Consider the following 19,181-nt stretch of genomic DNA (forward strand, 5'->3'; position numbering starts at 1 on the left):
TGTCAGCGTCAGAGAAGTTGCTGCTGTACAAGGTAAGGTTGACCGCGTCACTGTATGGAGAGTGCTACGGGAGAACCAGTTGTTTCCGTACCATGTACAGCGTGTGCAGGCACTATCAGCAGCTGATTGGCCTCCACGGGTACACTTCTGCGTATGGTTCATCCATCAATGTTTTCAATCCTCATTTCAGTGCAAATGTTCTCTTTACGGATGAGGCTTCATTCCAACGTGATCAAATTGTAAATTTTCACAATCAACATGTGTGGGCTGACGAGAATCCGCACGCAGTTGTGCAATCACGTCATCAACACAGATATTCTGTGAACGTTTGGGCAGGCATTGTTGGTGATGTCTTGATTAGGACCCATGTTCTTACACATACGCTCAATGGAGCACGTTATCATGATTTCATACGGGATACTCTACCTGTACTGCTAGAACATGTGCCTTTACAAGTACGACACAACATGTGACTCATGCACGATGGAGCTCCTGCACATTTCAGTCGAAGTGTTCGTACGCTCCTCAACAACAGATTCGGTGACCGATGGATGGGTAGAGCTGAACCAATTCCAAGTCCTCCACGCTCTCCTGACCTCAACCCTCTTGACTTTCATTTATGGGGGCATTTTAAAGCTCTTGTCTACGAAACCCCGGTACCAAATGTAGAGACTCTTCGTGCTGGAGTCTGCGCGACCGGGTTCCCGGGTTCGATTCCCGGCGGGGTCAGGGATTTTCTCTGCCTCGTGATGATTGGGTGTTGTGTGATGTCCTTAGGTTGGTTAGGTTTAAGTAGTTCTAAGTTCTAGGGGACTGATGACCATAGGTGTTAAGTCCCATAGTGCTCAGAGCCATTTGAACCATTTTCTTCGTGCTCGTATTGTGGACGGCTGTGATACAGTACGCCATTCTCCAGGGCTGCATCAGCGCATCAGGGATTCCATGCGACGGAGGGTGGATGCATGTATCCTCGCTAACGGAGGACGTTTTGAACATTTCCTGTAACAAAGTGTTTGAAGTCACGGTGGTACGTTCTGTTGCTGTGTGTTTCCATTCCATGATTAATGTGATTTGAAGAGAAGTAACAAAATGAGCCCTAACATGAAAAGTAAGCGTTTCCGGACACATGTCCAGATAACATATTTTCTTTCTTTGTGTGTGAGGAATGTTTCCTGAAAGTTTGGCCGTACCTTTTTGTAACAACCTGTATATCGATTAACGTTGATGGGATTACCAGAAGTTGCTCTTATTGCGTTGGGAAAATCTTTAACTTGTTACCTGTTAAGCGAATAACTCAGCTGAGCCGCTGCTCTGGTCGTCTGTTGTGGAGATAATGTACGTTTCTGAAACTCATGTCTTTCTTTTGTTGCAGTGCATGGTGAGCTGCCTCTTCCGCAAGGGACCCCACGGCCGCCTGCAGGTAAGCAGAGAAAGCGTCTCGCGTAGACACTGTAGGTAAACACAGGGAGGCAGGCGCAAGCAGGACGGGTCGGTGGGCTGCTGTCCCTGGTTGCGCAATGGTGCCACCTGCAGGCGGGTTGCGCAGCCGTGGACGCCGCGAAAAGTCACCGCATGTCTGCAACCAGAGGCAACTGGGCCACGGGGCCGCGTGTGCGATCCCTGCCGCGGTCCTTTTCTTGCAGAGCCCTCGGTGAGTGGACAACTGTGTGACGGCCGCGGACCCGGTCACCTGGACAGACTAATAACGGTGTCGCCAGAGGCGGCCTCAATCTGATGCCGTCTGTTTCCAGTGTCCTCAGCCTGCCGCTGCTACGTGAAGGGTACTGGCCGGCGTGTAATACATGCAGCCGTCGAGTTGTCCATCGAAATAAACCTTCATTCGTGATCAACTTTCATGAAACTAATTTTTGAGAACATATCTCTTGGAGCACAGCGGTTTCATTATTACTTAAAAAAATGAAAATGAATAGTCGTGACAGCAAGAAAGTGTTTTGTTTTGTGAGGTTAGCGGTTTCGGCCTGTTGTAGACCATCTTCAGACCTCACATCATGATGGTAGATGGTGGCCGTTAAAGGAGCGGTCCCTACGACTCCACGAACGCTAACTGCTGCTGAGCAGTCAGATTCGTGGAGTCGTTGTGCCTACTCCGTTAAAGGCTGCCATCTACCATCAAGATGTGAGATCTGAAAATGGTCTACAACAGACCGAAACCGGTAACCTCACAAAAAAACTTTCTTGCGATTGTAACTATTTATTTTCATTTTTAAATAACTGTAGCTGAGCTGGTGCTGCTGGACAGTACTGAGTAAACATATTTTAATTTGTAATGTAAATACTATTTAAAGTTTGTAACACACAACTTATTATTCTAGATTGTCAAGATATATCACACACTGTTTTTTCTCATGGAGAGAGAGACTAATGAGTTCTGTTTCGCAGTTTCCTTTTCCTTTTTCCGTTTATTTCCATTTGTTAATGCAAAATTAAATATTTGATATCGAATTATTCGTATTCCAGACATTTGCATTCCAATAGACAATCAGTTCCATGTAATCAAAAATATTTATCAAAAGTTAATGTACCAAAGAACGTTATTGTATACAGTCAATGACAAAATGGGCCACCTCTAATAGTAAAGGTAACTTCCAACTGATATCATAAGTTAGGTATCTAAAATTTCTAATTCCTTACACCCAAGATGAGGAAGACGTCGAGATGGCGTAATGTAGTAAGAAGAATAAAAACATGCAACACTTATTTCCCGTGCATTCAAATTGTAGACGATTTCATTCTCTCGAGGTCGAGACGAAATCTGATGGTTTTCACAGAGGAAGCGCCAAATCTTGTTCCAGGAATTAGGGCAGGATCGGTGTTCTCTTTCATATATGTAACCACGTTGCCGCCACACCTGTCCAAACGTCAAGTGCGGTAATCCAGGTACGAGAAACAGGGGAAGCCAGGAGATGTAGTGCCTTATATACACTATCTGATCAAATGTACTGGGACACATATTAGTGGTCTCTCTGCCATCCGCGTTTATGATGCCTTGAACTCTCCTGGGGACGCTTGCAGTGAAGTGTCTGAACGTATGTGCAATGGATATGTTGGAGTGCCTAGCACCATATTAAAGTATGTGCTGCACATGTTACCCCTGTACTTAGCCAGTTTTGTAATTTTTCCTTTCGGAATGGTCAGTTTCCTGAAAGACTGAAGTACTCAGTAGTAAAGCCGTTTATAAAAAAGGAGAAATCCATAATGTAGACAATTTTAGACCTATTTCTATGCTATCAGTGTTCGCTATGGTTATTAAAATTCTGTGTATGTAAGGAAAATTGGACATCTTATATCACACGATATGCTATCAAGTGCACAGTTCGGCTTTAGAAGTCGCTTAACAACTGGAACTGCTATATTCTCTTTTCTCTGTGAGGTACTGGATGGGTTAAAGAAAAGTTTTCAAACGCTAGGCATATTTTTTGGTGTAACTAAGGCGTTTGATTGTGTTGATCACAAAATATTGCTCCAGAAGATGGACCATTACGGAATACAGGGAGTATTTTACAATTTATTCAACTCTTACTTTAACAACACACAGCAAAAGGTCATTTTTCACAGTGCTGAGAATCCCAGTGATGTGGGGTCTGAGTAGGGTATGGTCAAATGGAGGGTGCCCCAGGGATCTGTGTTGGGGCCACTCCTGGTCCTTATTTATATAAATGATTTGCCATTAGTTTTACAGGTAAAACTCTAAAATTTTTCTGTTCGCTGAAGACTCTAGGTTGATAGTAAAGGATGCAGTGTGCAACATTGACTCGTTTTCAGATAGTGCAGGTCATCATATCAGATCACGGCTTCTAGAAAATAAACTAACACTAAATCACAGTAAGAAGCGATTTTTACAGTTTGTAACATACGAATCAACAAAACCTGACGTTTTAATTTCACAGAATGGGCATATGATAATTGAAACTGAACAGTTCAAATTTCAAGGTGTTTAGATAGATAGTAAACTGTCGTGGAAATCCCACGTTCAGGATCTTGTACAAATACTTAATGCAGCCATTGTTAACATTCGAAAGGTATCTGAAGTAAATGATGGCTCGACACGAAAATTAGTCTAGTACGCTTATTTTCATTCACTTATGTCGTATGGTATTATATTTTGGGGTAACTCTTCCCTTCTTAGAAAGATATTTTTGGCTCAGAAACGGGCGTTTCGGGCAATAAGTGGTTAATACTCGGCAGAAATCCAGCCTGCATTTCTATCGGACTTTCTTGAGCCTTGTGCAAGAAGGTGTGCGGTATACTGCTTCATCCATTTTAATAAGTTACCACAAGAAGTCAAAAATCTTAGCAGTAATCCACGTGCTTTCAAATCGAAACTGGAGAGATTCCTCATGGGACACACCTTCTATTCTGTCTAGGATTTCCATGAAAAATTAAGCTGATTCTTGTTCTATTGTTGTCTGTGTTTACTTAAACTTATGGATTGACGTTTTCTGGGTTATAAACATCTTATTTTCATCTGTTATTACTTTTATGCTGTAGTTTCATGTACTGACACGTTCCATGACCTTGGAGATTTGCTCCTCAATGTGGTCCTACGGAGCTTGACGTGTAAATAAATAAATAAGTAGCATGGAAGATTATTCTTCCTCGAGAGCCAAAAACCTAGAAGGTTGTAATGTTGGTCGCTGGGTTCCTGGACGTTCTCATTACCATACAGGCGTTCCCACAAGACGGGACCCTGAGCAACTTGGTCTATTTCAGGAACGTTATTTTCCACAAAGTATTGCTTCACAAATGTTGCTTTATGCAGAGTGAACAGTCATGCTGATACTAAAAATAATGGCCACCGAATGTTCTCCAGGGATTCCCCCAACATAAATCACTGAACTGTGTCGCCACAAGACTTAGCGTGACTAATCACCTCAAATCATTCGCTTCCAGTCGTCCGCGGGTCCCGAGCCTTCATCTTCACACCGCCTCAAGCGTCGCAGTGTGCTGACTAAATAGACGTTTGGCGTAATTGGGGCTGCTCGACCGCTCTGGCCAATTCCTTTTCTACACCTATATCTACATGTACATGGATACTGTTCTCTACTATGCTACTCTTTAACAGTTCACGGAAAAAACGAACAAAAGTATCCCGAAACCTGTCTGAAAATGACTTCCAAGTTTTTGGCGCCCTCCATCGGTAATGCTGGAATTCAGTATGGTGTTGGCCCACCCTTAGCCTTGATGGAAGCTTCCACTCTCGCAAGCATATGTTCAATCAGGTGCTGGAAGTTTTCTTGGCGAATAGCAACCCATTCTTCACGGAGTGCTGCACTGAGGAGAGGTATCGAAGTCGGTCGGTGAGGCCTGGCACGAAATCTGCGTTCTAAAACATCTCAAAGGTGTTCTATACGATTCAGGCCAGGACTACGAGCAGGCCAGTCCATTACAGGGATGTTATTGTCATGTAATCACTCCGCCAAAGGCAGTCCATTATGAACAGGTGCTCGATCGTGCGGAAAGAGGCAATCACCATCCCCGAACTGCTCCTCAACAGTGGGACGCAAGAAGGAGTCTAAAACATCAATGTAGGCCTGTGCTGTGATAGTGCCACGCAAAACAACAAGGGGTGCAAGCACCCTCCATGAGAAACATGACCACACCAAAACACCACAGCCTCCGAATTTTACTGTTGGCACTACACAAGATGGCAGATGACGTTCACCGGGCAATCGGCATACCCACACCCTGGCATCGGACCGCTACATTATGTACCGTGATTCGCCATCACTCCAGGCAACGTTTCCCCAATGTTCAATCGTCCAATATTTACGCTCCCTACACCACTACACCAAGCGAGGCGTCGTTTAGCGCTTACGGGCGTGATTTGTGGCTTATGAGCAGCCGCTCGACCATGAAATCCAAGTTTTCTCACCTCCCGCCTAACTTTCATACTACTTGCAGTGGATCCTGATGCAGTTTGGAATTCCTGTGTGATGCTCTGGACAGATCTCTGCCTTTTACAAATTACGACCCCCTTCAACTGTCGGCGGTCTCTGTCAGTCTACAGACGAGGTCGGCCTGTACGCTTTTGTGATTTCCGTGTCCCCTCACGTTTCCACTTCACTATCACATCGGAAACAGTGGGCCTAGGAATGTTTAGGAGTGTGGAAATCTCGCGTACAGACGTATGACACATGTAACACCCAATCACCCGACCACGCTCGAGGTCCGTGAGTTCCGCGGAGCGCCCCATTCTGTTCTCTCACGATGTCTAAGGGCTAATGAGATCGCTGATAAGGAGTACCTGGCAGTAGGTGGCAGCTGAATGCATCTAATGTGAATAACGTATGTTTTTGGGGGTGTCCGTATACTTTTGATGACATACTGTATTTCTTTCCGCGCGACCTCTGATTTCCCTTATTTTACAATGATGCTCATTTCTCCCTGTATTAGTCGCGGTCAGGAATTTTTGCATTCGGAAGAGAAATTTGCTGACTGAAATTCCGTGAGAAGATTCCACCGCAACGGAAAAGTCTTTGTTTTAATGGTGTCCATCCTAGATCCTGTATCATGTCCGTGACACTCCTTCTCCTATTTCGAGATAATACAAAACTTTCACAGTGTACTCCGTTAATACTATCTCTTTGGGATCCCAGACCGCGCAGCAATGCTCCAAAAAATGGACGGACAAGCGTAGAGTAGGCAGTCCTTTTTAGTAGCTCTCTTACATTTTCTAAGTGTTTTGCCAAAAAAATGCAGTCTTTTGTATGCCGTGCTCACGACATTTTCTGCGTTTTCATTTCAATTTAGTTTATTTGTAATTGTAATTCCTAGGTATTTAGTTGAATTTGCGGCCTTCATATTAGGCTGATTTATCGTGTAACTGAGGTTTAACGAATTTCTTTTAGCACTCATTTGGATGACATCACACTTTCCATAATTTAGGATTACTTGCCAATTTTCGCACCATTCAGATATATTTTCTAAATCGTTTTGTAATTTGTTTTGATCTTCTGGAGTTTACTAGACGACAACGACAGCATCATCTGCAAACAACCTAAGACAGCTGCTCAGGTTGTCTCCTAAACCGTTCATATAGATGAGGAACAGCAGAGGGCCCATAAGACTACCTTGAGGAACGCCACAAATTACTTGTGTTTTACTCGAATATTCTCCCTGGGCTGCTACGTTCTGTGACCTCTCTGATAGGAAATCACGAATGCAGTCGCATATCTCAGACTATATTCCATAAGAACGCCATTTGATTACAAGCTGATTCTGAGGTCAAAAGCCTTCCGGAAATTTATAAATACGGAATCAGTTTGAAACCCATTGTCGATAACACTGAACCATTTGTGTGAGTAAAGAGCTAGCTGTGTTTCACAGAAACGATGTTTTCTGAATACGTCTTGACTGTGCTTCAATAGTCCATTTTCCTTGACGTAGTTCGTAATATTGAAACACAATACATGTACCAAAATCCAGCTACATATCGACTTTAATGATATGGGCCTGTAATTTAGTGCATTACTCCTACTACTTTTTTTGAATGTTGGAGCGACCTGGGCAACTTTCCTGTCTTCGGTTACGGATCTTTCGACAAGAGAACGGTTGTATATGGTTGTTAAGTATGGAGCTATTGCGTGGCACACGCTGAAAGGAAGCTATTTGGTATACAGTCTGGACCAGAAGACTTGCTTTTGTTAAGTGATGTATGTTGCTTCAATACTCCGAGAATATCTTCTTCTAAGTACTCATGTTGGCAGCTGTTATTGATTCAAATTCTGGAAATTTACTTCGTCATCTTTGGTGAATGATTTTCGAAAGGCTGTGTTTATCTTTTTATGCAGAGTTATTGTGCTTCGTGGACTGTTAGCAGCATTTCGGAACTCACGACTGATTCCTTCCGATGATTTTCATGACATTTTTTACAATTACTCTGCGCAATGCTCGACAATGCCTGTACGTGAATGCATGTAGGCCACCTGGTCTTCGTTTTCCATCAGAGTATCCATAATGACGTCGCCAACAGTTCATTCGGGCAGCTTTAGAAGGATTCAAATGTCCAAGAATAATTTTTTCAGTGAGATGACATCCGGTGACTAGCCCAGTGAGCCCTCCTCACCGACTCATCCTGCTTTTACTGCTTCTCTGCTGACAACACAACACACCCTGCCTCCTTTTTACGAGGGTTGTTCAAAAAGTGAGATGAGTTTTCAAATTGTACGAGCAACGTATATTCCATTAGCGATATTTTTTTCTGTTATGTTGTGAAAGGGTCCTGTAGTCCCCTTTCATTATCATTTTATTTGCTTTACAATGATACAGAACTCTCTGGCATGCGTGAGTTAATGAATGTGGGTATGTTTCATTTTGCTATACAGTGGTTTAGTCTGCTGCAGAGAATCAGCGGTAGTCGTAAGGAATGGTCAACCCTTGTAGTTTTGAGGAAGGCAAAGAGGTTTTCTCCAGTTGTGTCGAAGGTACCGGTGTTAGGTTGGTGGCGGAATCCTCATCTATGGGTTTTCCCGGCCACGGTGTCGCGTGGGGGACGGGGAGTGTGTGAGACGGGCAGTTTGCTTCCAGCTCGCCGAGGGTCTGCAGCCGAACATTCTTCGAAGAAGGGTGAGTTGACTTAACCGGGTGGTGCGTTGTCTCATAGCAAGAGGGGAGCTTTTAGCTTTTGGTCTCGCGTTTCATCTTATAAAGATTGATTTGCTGTGTCGCAGTAAGGAATGCAAGGGTTTTGCAGACTTTCAGTTTGATTCCTAATGCAGACTTGACTTTGATCCGTAAGAAGAACGTAGCACAAAGGTGTTGCATATGTTGAAGCGCCCTCGGTTCAGTGTGAATGTTTGTGTGCTTGCAACTGCGTGTGTATCCTTTCTATCTTTTACGAACCTGGTAATTTTTGCTTCTTTGTGAATTTTCATGTCTCGTCAGTTTATGTCCGATGGAAACCATCCACATGGTTTAATATTAGAGTTTGTTGGCCCTCTGCCATTATCCTTTGTGTATTAAAATGTGTCCTTTGTAAAATGTTAATTGTTTGCGACTGCGTGGTTTGATGTTACTAAAATTTGGCCACGGTACGTAGATGTTGTGTCCCCGCGAACCACGTGTGCACACGAGTCTGTTATGAAATTTACAGCGTTTCACAAGCAATGGTACTTAGTTACCAGGAAACAGCTGTCTATAGATGCATTGCATCACTGTTTTAAGGAATAAATAATTTTATCTGCAATCTTATCCAGTGTACCGATGCTAAACCTCCGTTACCTACGCCGTTTACTTTGTAGTTTTCCTTGTCAGCCCATCGACAGCGTTTCCATGCGCACAGGTACAATAATTAGTGTCCCTTTTTTATTTCAAATAAGTGCTTTGGAATAGATATTGGTTCCAGGAATGTTGCTACAAGCTGCGCTAATGCACAGCGTTCACGCACTTTTTACTTTATTCAGTATTTGATTCACGTAAACAATGCCTGGATCATATTAGTAGTTACACCTCATTCTGTATCAGTGACTTTACAATGAATGTTCTTTTGTGAGTTTTTTTATGAATAAATTATGTAATTTTCCGACTCAGCGCAGCCTCCTATTTGTCGTGTGGCTAGAGTTGGTGGCGACCCAATCTTTTGCCTTGATTTCACTGTCAGATAGCATTTTCTTATTCAAAGTTCGCGTGGCTCTTTCAGCCATCAGGATACATTCAAAGTGCGCTTCACGCTTCTTATACATAGCGACCTTTTATTCAAGCTACTTACACAGTTGGTACACATGTCCCTAGCGTATGTTCACAGTTTCAAGTGTACAGTACGTTTCGTTTGTTTTTGACAGATGGAAAGGTTAGACGTGCTTTAGTGCGCTCGGCTATTTTCGTTCATTATAAAAAATGGAGCAAAGAATCTGCACCAAATTTTCTGGGAAAAGTGGAATCAAATGCCATGAAACACTTGAAATGTTGACAATGCCATGCGGCGAGTCTGCTCTAAGTAAAAAAAAAAAAGTTTTACAAGTGGTACAAGCTCTTCCAACATGGCCGACAGGATGCCTATGACGAACCTCGCTCTGGACGCCTCAGCACGTCAACAACAGAAGAGAAGTGTTTTGTTAGTTCAAAACAATCGCTGTGGTCCTACTTGCAGTTTCGGAAACAGTTCGGAAGAAGCACAAGTAGCTCCCTACAAATATGTTATCTCTCGGAGATGATGAGAGAGGCACGAGAAGCAGAAATCATTAGTTACGAGTTGTGTTACGATGTTCAGATGTGCCAGAGCATGGGGAGAGGCCGTGAGTGTGTCTGCTGCGTGACTGTGAGTGCCGGGCCGCTGCACTCCACGGCGTGAGCTTCTCAAGGCCGACACGCGAAGGTAACCGCCGAGCGTGGAGCGCTCTCGCTTTCTTCATCACCTGTTGTTTGTTTACGTCCGGCTGCGGTCACTAGAACACCCGACGGGACATTTTTATCCTTTAGCAAAATTTTAATCCCTGTCCGTCGTCTGATTGTTCTAGGAAGTCGGAGAGCGTTCGTGACTGCCCTCGTCATTTTGACATAAAAGTCAAAGCTGCCAGTTGCATAGTTTTCGAGAAAAAATAATGAATACTGTGTAACCTCCCCACTATATTTACCTATGTCTGAAAGTTAGTCCAGTTTCACCTCCCGCTCTATAAAATTCTACAAAAATGGCTCTGAGCACTATGGGACTTAACATCTGTGGTCATCAGTCCCCTAGAACTTAGAACTACTTAAACCTAACTAACCTAAGGACATCACACACATCCATGCCCGAGGCAGGATTCGAACCTGCGACCGTAGCAGTCGCGCGGTTCCGGACTGCGCGCCTAGAACCGCTAGACCACCGCGGCCGGCTATAAAATTCTGCGTATTATCAAAACTATGTACCCACGAACTGTTATCCAGCTTAAACTCGTATGCCAATCTTTTCCTAAACAGAACGTTATTTGAACTGAACTGTAACTGTTCTGAACGCAACTTGTCGTTATATTTAATGCCAAACTGAAGTAAAACAGTTACCAGGCCCTAATCAAAATTTCCACTTAAATGGTTCAAATGGCTCTGAGCACTATGGCACTTAACTTCTGAGGTCGTCAGTCCCCTAGAACTTAGAACTACTTAAACCTAACTAACGTAAGGACATTACACACATCCATGCCCGAGGCAGGATTCGAACCTGCGACCGAAAATTTTCACTTACCTCGCATCTTGACAACATTGTTGCAGGTTTATCGAAAGCACAACAGCAAACAGCAAGCAGCAAGCAAGCAGCGGCTAAGCTAGATTTCTATTCCTGATAAAATTTCCAAACTATACTCAAACTGCATCATACCAAATGGTACAATGAGGTAAAACGTAATGATAAACAATGGGATGGGGTCCGTAACTATTAGTACGACATGATATTCAAAGACAACGATTTTAGAATGAAGTATGTATTCAAAGAGACAGAGTAAATCTTTGCGTGATCTTCACACATAATGTAGGAGTCTGGTCCCTTCAAGCCCACAAATGAACCAACCATAATAGAGGTCTGAACAATACTATGCTTAACAACATGAACTATAATTTAAATAGGGTACAACGTTAACAGGGATTTTCTGTAAAGGTCAAGCACCTTAATCAATTAATATGTTGATGCATGGCTCTGGGAAGTGGGGTGGTCTTTCTTTCAACACTGAGCAAGTTAATTAGCTGACAATGATCATTCCGACACACTAGCTGAGCAATTCTGCAACCTTACCTCAAACTTCTTCTCTTAAAGAAATAATAACCTTATTCAAAATTTATATTCTCTTCGCTTTCTAATATATGCATCTTGTCCCTCCTTGCTGTCCTCTACCATCAATCTTTCTTCATCTAACAGATACAATCATAAGTGGCCGGCCGCTGTGGCCGAGCAGCTCTAGACGCTTCAGTCTGGAACCGCGCGACCGCTAGGTCGCAGGTTCGAATCCTGCCTCGGGCATGGATGTGTGTGATGTCCTTAGGTTAGTTAGGTTTAAGTGGTCCTAAGCTCTAGGGGACTCATGACCTCAGATGTTGAGTCCCATAGTGCTCAGAGCCATTTTTTGAACAATTACAAGTCAACACAGCGCTGCAGAATACAACCATCACGTGCTGAGAAACAATGATTTAAAAAAGATTTCATACGTTGTGCTGTTTCCGAGTTATATAGCATTGAAGTTAACTAATCAGGACGATTCGCGTGCAAATGAAGCACTTTCACGCGATAAAATGCGGTAAAGCAGACATCTGTGTGTGCGTGAGTTACCATTTGTTCGAATGCTCATCACTAGATAAGATGCGGATTTCTCGGAAGTAATATATTGAAGGTAGGTGAGCAAATGACGCTTTTATCAATCTGAGGAAACCAAACGAACACGTAAGGCGACGGTCTCTCTGGCAGGGTGCGTGAATATGCGCGGGCGACAACCTGGTTGACTGACAACGATGCTAAATAACACGTATCGGATACTTCTTTTTAACAATTGTTTCTCAGCACAGTTGTCCCTGCTGTACCCTTACAGGCTTTCCATGCTGCTTCTGACCACCGTGTAAAGTGCCCAAAAGCAAAAGCAAAATAGTTTAAACATACATATGTATATATTACAGGCCACTGAATATTCTTTGCAAATAATAGTGGCCAAACGCGAATGGTAAGAAAAATTTCTGTAATTCAGTTGTGACACACGGTTGTAAAGTAATAACTCTCAACTTAATGAATTTTCTGTCTGACGCTATAAGCTGTATACACTGGAGAGCCGAAGAAACTGGTACACCTGCCTAATGTTGTGTAGGGTCCCCGTGCACACCCACAAGTGCCACAACACGGCATGGCATGGAGTCGACTAATGTCTGAAGTAGTGCTGGAAAGAACTGACACCATAAATCCTGCAGGGCTGTCCATAAATCCTTAAGGAAACGAGGAGGTGGGCATCTCTTACGAACAGCACGTTGCAAGGCATCCCAGATATGCTCAATAATGTTCATGTCTGGAAAGTTCACCGCCCAGCAGAAGTGTTTAAACTCAGTAGAGTGTTCATGGAGCTACTCTGTAGCAATTCTGGACGTGTGGGGTGTCGCATTGTCCTGCTGGAACTGCCCAAGTCTGTCGAAATGCACAATGGACATGAATGGATGCAGGTGATCAGAAAGGATGCTTACGCACGTGAAACCTGTCAGAATCGTATCTAGACGTATCAGGAATCCCATATGACTCGAACTGCACACGCCCCGTACCATTACAGAGACTCCACCAGCTTGAAGAGTCCCCTGCTGACATGCAGGTTACATGGATTAAAGAGGTTGTTTCCATACCCGTACACGTCCATCCGCTCGACACATTTTGAAACGAGACTCGTCCGACCAGGCAAAAATAAAAAAAAAAAAGGTTCAAATGGCTCTGAGCACTATGGGAATGAACATCTGAGATCATAAGTCCCATAGAACTTAGAACTACTTAAACCTAACTAACCTAATGACGTCACACACATCCATGCACGAGGCAGGATTCGAACCGGTGACTTTAGCGGCCGCGCGGTTCCAGACTGAAGCGCCTACAACCGCTCGGCCACACCGGCCGGCACCAGGCAACATGTTTCCAGTTATCAACAATCCAGTGTTGGTGATGAAAGGCCCAGGTAAGGTGTAAAGCTTTGTGTCGTGCGGTCATCAAGGGTACACGAGTGGGCTTTCTGCTCCGTCAGTCCATATCGATGATGTTTCGTTGATTGTTTCGTACGCTGAGACTTGTAGATGACCCAGCACTGAAATCTGCAGTAATTTGTGGAAGGGTTGCACTTCTGTGACGTTGAACGATTCTTATCAGTCGTCCTTGGTTCTGTTCTTGGAGAAACTTTTTCCGGCCGCATGGGTGTCGGAGATTTGATTTTTTACCGGATTCCTGATATTCACGGCACACTCATGAAATTGTGCTACGGGAAAGTCCCCACTTCATCGCTAACTTGGAGATGCTGTGTCCCATCGCTCGTGCGCCCACTGTAACACCACGTTCAAACTCACTTACATCTTGATAATCCGCCAATGTCGCAACAGTAAGCGACTTAACAACGGCACAATGCCCTTGTTGTCTTATACAGGCGTTGCCGACGGCAGTGCCGTATTTTGCCTGTTTACGTATCTCTGTACTCCGTATTTGAATACGCATGCCTGTACCAGTTTTTTTGGCGCTTCAGTGTAGTACATAGTTGTGTATTACATCGTGACAGCAAGATTCAATTACTGATAGGTATTCTTATTTTGTTTTTCTAAACAAAGTTGTTACTTACCTATCAAACTCCTCTACATTATGTTTAGCCTAATATTCATAACTGTAGCATATGCAAATGTTTGCAAGACGCGAATCGTTCTGCTAATGACGCGGTTATTACGAATATTTATTTTGATATTAGAGTTACTCACAACATTTGTCGTACCTCTAGAATAGTTCTTTCTCAGAACATGTTAATTACGCATTTTAACGCTATAACAGTGGTAGAAATGTTACCACAGGGCAGCGGGAGGGGATCGTTTAAGCACTAATGAGACTCCAAAATAATTCACAAAATAGCTAGAGGAAGACCTATATGTTTTTTTATTCATTTGAACGTTACTTACGCATTTCAGTCAAAACTTTACCAGGGATTCAATCACTAATTCCTTATCGCTTAGGATATAACATGTTGCTTGTCTACTTAGAAAAGTCACCTATTTATACAGTCCATAATATTTCTTCACTAATTTTACTTGTTTGTTTCTAAACTTAAAATCACACATAGAGCAGGTTATTGGTACTTCCCTCACATATTTGCTCCAGACGCTTTTTTTTTTCTTCATTTCTCACAGATGTCATGGGTCTTGTTTCCTTTGCACAGTCCATTTTGCTAATTATTTCGCAATTTTGATTTGTTTGGTCCTACAGCTGATTCTTAGATCCACAGGTCTCGGCCACTAGGTTCATAAGACAATAGAGTCCAACCCAGTTTATCGATGTATTCCCCGTTCCTGAGAAGTGTGTGTGGTAGTGCACTGCCATATTGGAGCAAGATTTCTTTTCAATCCTTTTCAGACCGAACAACGAGAAATGTTTTTTTGAGTATGCTCTGACCCTTTTTGCAACACATCCACAACAATGGCACCACCACTGTCCCAAAATTTTTTCACCATCACTTTTCCAAAAGCGACAGCTGCCTTTTTGGTGATTGCGGTCGGTGCCGCTCAATCGACAGTCATTTTGATTCCTGCGAAAAGTGACACACCCATTTTTCAATACGTGTAGCTATTCATGATGGAAAAGTCTCACGATTGGTTTCTGTCGTGAGGTTTCGTGAAATCCATCCCCTGCATACCTTCGAATGTCCAAAAGTGAATTGTTGCACACGGTTTTCCGATGTTTATCGATAGCGGTAGGCCCAACTGTCGAGTTGCAATGTGCTGGTCGATTCACCACGTTGGAAGTATTGTTGGTGCTGCATCTCCAGATCGAGGCGGATCATAGAGCTGAGTCTCTGATTCACTAACTCGCTTTACCCACCGTCCAACACTACTCCTGTGAACCGTGTCACCACCAAATAATGCACAAACGTTTATGGATACTGAGCATACTTTCGTTTCCCGCAACCAAAAATCAATTACAGCACGTTCCTCGCAATGAGTGCCTCGCATAGACGCTGTTTTTATCGTTCACTACTGCTCTTCCATCTACCGTAAAAGTAGAAAAAAATATCAAGTTAGAACTGCGTGAAAGAGAAGAAAGAACAGGGTAATTCCTTGTTGAGCAACGCTCGTACCATGAGACGTAGTACCAAAATCAGAAATTCTATATGTTAAGTTATTTTAGCACCGGAAATCTAGGCACTTATGCCAAGTGATCAAAAGTATCCGCACAGCTGTAAGTAATGCGGAAGTGATAAGGCATGTCAAGAGAGGGCGACCCTTCAGCATAGAAGGAGAGGAGTATTGTGCTGCCAGTATAGCAAAAGAACAGGTGAATGTAGCGTGATTTCTAACGTGGACTAGTCGTTGGAATGCGCTGGAAGTAACACGTTCGTCAGGGACGTTCCAGCCCTGATAAACCGGCCCAAGGTGACTAATAATTATGTGAATGTGAAGTGGTGGAAACGCGAAGGAAAAAACATAGCTGAACTAAGACCAAACAGACCTCGTATTCTGACGGATAGGGCCCTTCGAGCATTGCGCCATGGTGGTAGTAAAAATTCACATGAAGTCAGTGGTGGGAATCGTTAGTGCTTTTTAGAGTACTTCTAGCAGTCTAGCTAGCACAAAGATTATGTGCAAAGAGTTTAAAAAATGGATACAACGATAGAGGAGCTCCTCCGAAGAAATACATCTCTGTAGTGAGTGGTAAATGATGCTCGAGGTGCTGTAAAGTGTGACGCTACTGGAAACGAGTGATCTGGGGTGATGAATCACGCCATTCCATGTGTTAGTCTGATAGAAGTGATTCGGCTTGGCAAGTGTGACGATAACATGAACTGACATCAAGTGAAGTGGCAACGATGTAGTACAGAGCAGGTGGTGCTACGGTATGGCAGCGTTTTTAGTATAAGTTTGTGATCCCTTTATTGCGCTCAGGGAAACGCTAATGACGGAAGTATATCAACACATTTTACATGGTTGTGTACTGTGTAGATCAGAGGAACATTTCGGACATAGTAATTGTTTGTGTCAATGTGAGAATACACCCTGTCGTAAAGGAGCGTATTTGGGGCAATGGTTTGTTGACAATAACATTTCTGAAATGGACTGGGATGCCCAGAGTCCAGACGTGAACTGAGATTAACACCTTTGGGATGAACTACAGCGTAGATCGCACTCCAGATCCCAGCTTCCACTGTCACCACCTTGTCTACACAAATGGCCATTAAAATTGCTATACCATGAAGATGACGTGCTACTGACGCGAAATTTAACCGACAGGAAGAACATGCTGTGATATGCAAATGATTAGCTTTACAGAGCATTCACACAAGGTTGGCGCCGCTGGCGACGCCTACAACGTGCTGACATGAGGAAAGTTTCCAACCGATTTCTCATACACAAACAGCAATTGACCGGCGTTGCCTGGTGAAACGTTTTGTGACGCCTCATGTAAGGAGGAGAAATGCGTACCATCACGTTTCCGACTTTGAAAAAGGTCGGATTGTAGCCTATCGCGGTTACGGTTTATCGTATTGCGACATTGCTGCTCGCTTTGGTCAAGATCCAATGTCTGTTAGCAGAATATGGAATCGGTGGGTTTAGGAGGGTAATACGGATCGCCGTGCTGGATTCCAACGACCTCGTATCACTAGCAGTCGAGATGACAGGCATCTTATCCGCATGGCTGTAACGGATCGTGCATCCACGTCTCGATCCCTGAGTCAACTGTTGGGGACGTTTGCAAGACAACAACCATCTGCACGAACAGTTCGACGACGTTTGCAGGAGCATGGTCTATCAGCTCGGAGACCATGGCTGCGGTTACTGTTGACGCTGTACCACAGAGAGGAGGGTCTGCAATGGTGAACTCAACGACGAACCTGGGTGCACGAATGACGAAACGACATTTTTTCGGATGAATTCAGGTTCTGTTTACAGCATCATTATGGTCGCATCCGTGTTTGGCGACATCGCAGTGAACGCACATTTGAAGCGTGTATTCGTCATCGCCATACTAGCGTTATCACCCGGCGTGGTGGTATGCGTTGCCATTGGTTACACGTCTCGGTCACCACTTATTCGCATCGACGGCAGTTTGAACAGTGGACGTTACATTTCAGGTGTGTTACGACTCGTGGCTCTACCCTTCTTTCGATCCCTGCGAAACCCTACATTTCAGCATGATAATGCACAACCACATGTTGCAGGTCCTGTAAGGGCCTTTCTAGATACAGAAAATGTTCGACTGCTGGACTGGCCAACACATTCTCCAGATCTCTCACCAATTAAAAACGTCTGGTCAACGGTTGCCGGGCATCTAAATCGTAACAATACGCCAGTCACTACTCTTGATGAACTGTGGTATGGTGTTGAAGCTGCATGGGCAACTGTACCTGTTCACGCCATCCAAGCTCTGTTTAACTCAATGCCCAGGCGTATTAACGCCGTTATTACGGCCAGAGGTGGTTGTTCTGTGGTCTGATATCTCAGGATCTATGCACCCAAATTGCGTGAAAATGTAATCACATGTCAATTCTAGTATAATATTTTTGTCCAATGAATACGCGTTTATCATTTGCATTTCTTATTTGTGTAGCAATTTTAATGGCCAGTAGTGTATTTTCGACTCTTGAGGAAGCGGGGGCTGCGGTTCGTATAGACACTCAGACACCTCACTGAAAAAGTCCCTAGCTGGTTTCAAGCCATCATAAAGCGAAGGATGGATACATCGCACACTAATGTCCTTACTCCGGAAACTTTTGGTCAGATGATGCATATTTCTGGTGGTGGTTGTTACGAAACGTTTTCCTGTTGTTACGACACTGTGTGCTGGACAGTATTACGCGGTGGTGGGACTACCTGTTGTTACTGTAGTTGTTGTTGTTTGCAGACGGGCAGCAAGCTGGCCCTGGCGGAGCTGGGCGCGATGCGGCTGTTCTCTGACGGCGCCAAAGATGCGCGGTACCTCAACGCCACGGCGGACGCGGTGAGGCGGTGCTCGGCCGCCAGCAGGTCGCTGCTGCCCGACAATGGCGGTAAGTCTGCCGTCTCCCTCCCCATCTCTCTCTCTCTCTCCCTCTCTGGTTCCCACCCTCCCTCCCTCCCTTCCGTCCCCCCTCTCTCTCTCTCTCCCTGTCCCTCTCTCTCTCTTTCCGTCACTCTCTCTCTCTCTCTCTCTCTCAGACCACCCTCCCCTCTGCCTCCAAATAAAACTTCCAAAATTTGCGATAGTCAGCCCAACTCTCCTATTAGAAAGCTGTACAACACGGATATGCTGTCTTTATACAGACAGAACAGTAGGGGGGAATGTCAGAAGTAAGAAACAGGTTCAGGAATAGCATTAAATTTCAGGCAAAGAATATCCAAAGCGATTAGATTCGCTGAAGGAAAGAAGATTCGGCTTAACGACCTACCGTCGTCTTCGAGGTCATTAGAGACGGGGCAGAAGCTCGCATCCTGTCAACGATGGGGAAGAAAATGCGTCGTGTATTTTCAAAGGAGCAATCCCGGCGTTTGCCTGAAGCAATTTAGGAAAATCA

General features: G+C 44.1%; 1 protein-coding gene across 1 annotated transcript in view; it reads left to right on the plus strand.

Moving 5' to 3' along the window:
• Positions 1 to 19,181, plus strand: part of LOC124616125 (general odorant-binding protein 70) — a 150,226-nt gene that overhangs the window by 106,754 nt on the left and 24,291 nt on the right. The window contains exons 4-5 of the mRNA XM_047144392.1: positions 1,373 to 1,420; positions 18,533 to 18,677. Of these exons, the coding sequence (XP_047000348.1) occupies positions 1,373 to 1,420; positions 18,533 to 18,677 (193 nt within the window). The remainder of the gene's footprint in view (positions 1 to 1,372; positions 1,421 to 18,532; positions 18,678 to 19,181) is intronic.

Source organism: Schistocerca americana, chromosome 5, assembly GCF_021461395.2.
Source record: "Schistocerca americana isolate TAMUIC-IGC-003095 chromosome 5, iqSchAmer2.1, whole genome shotgun sequence".
NCBI classification, from domain to species: Eukaryota; Metazoa; Arthropoda; class Insecta; order Orthoptera; family Acrididae; genus Schistocerca; species Schistocerca americana.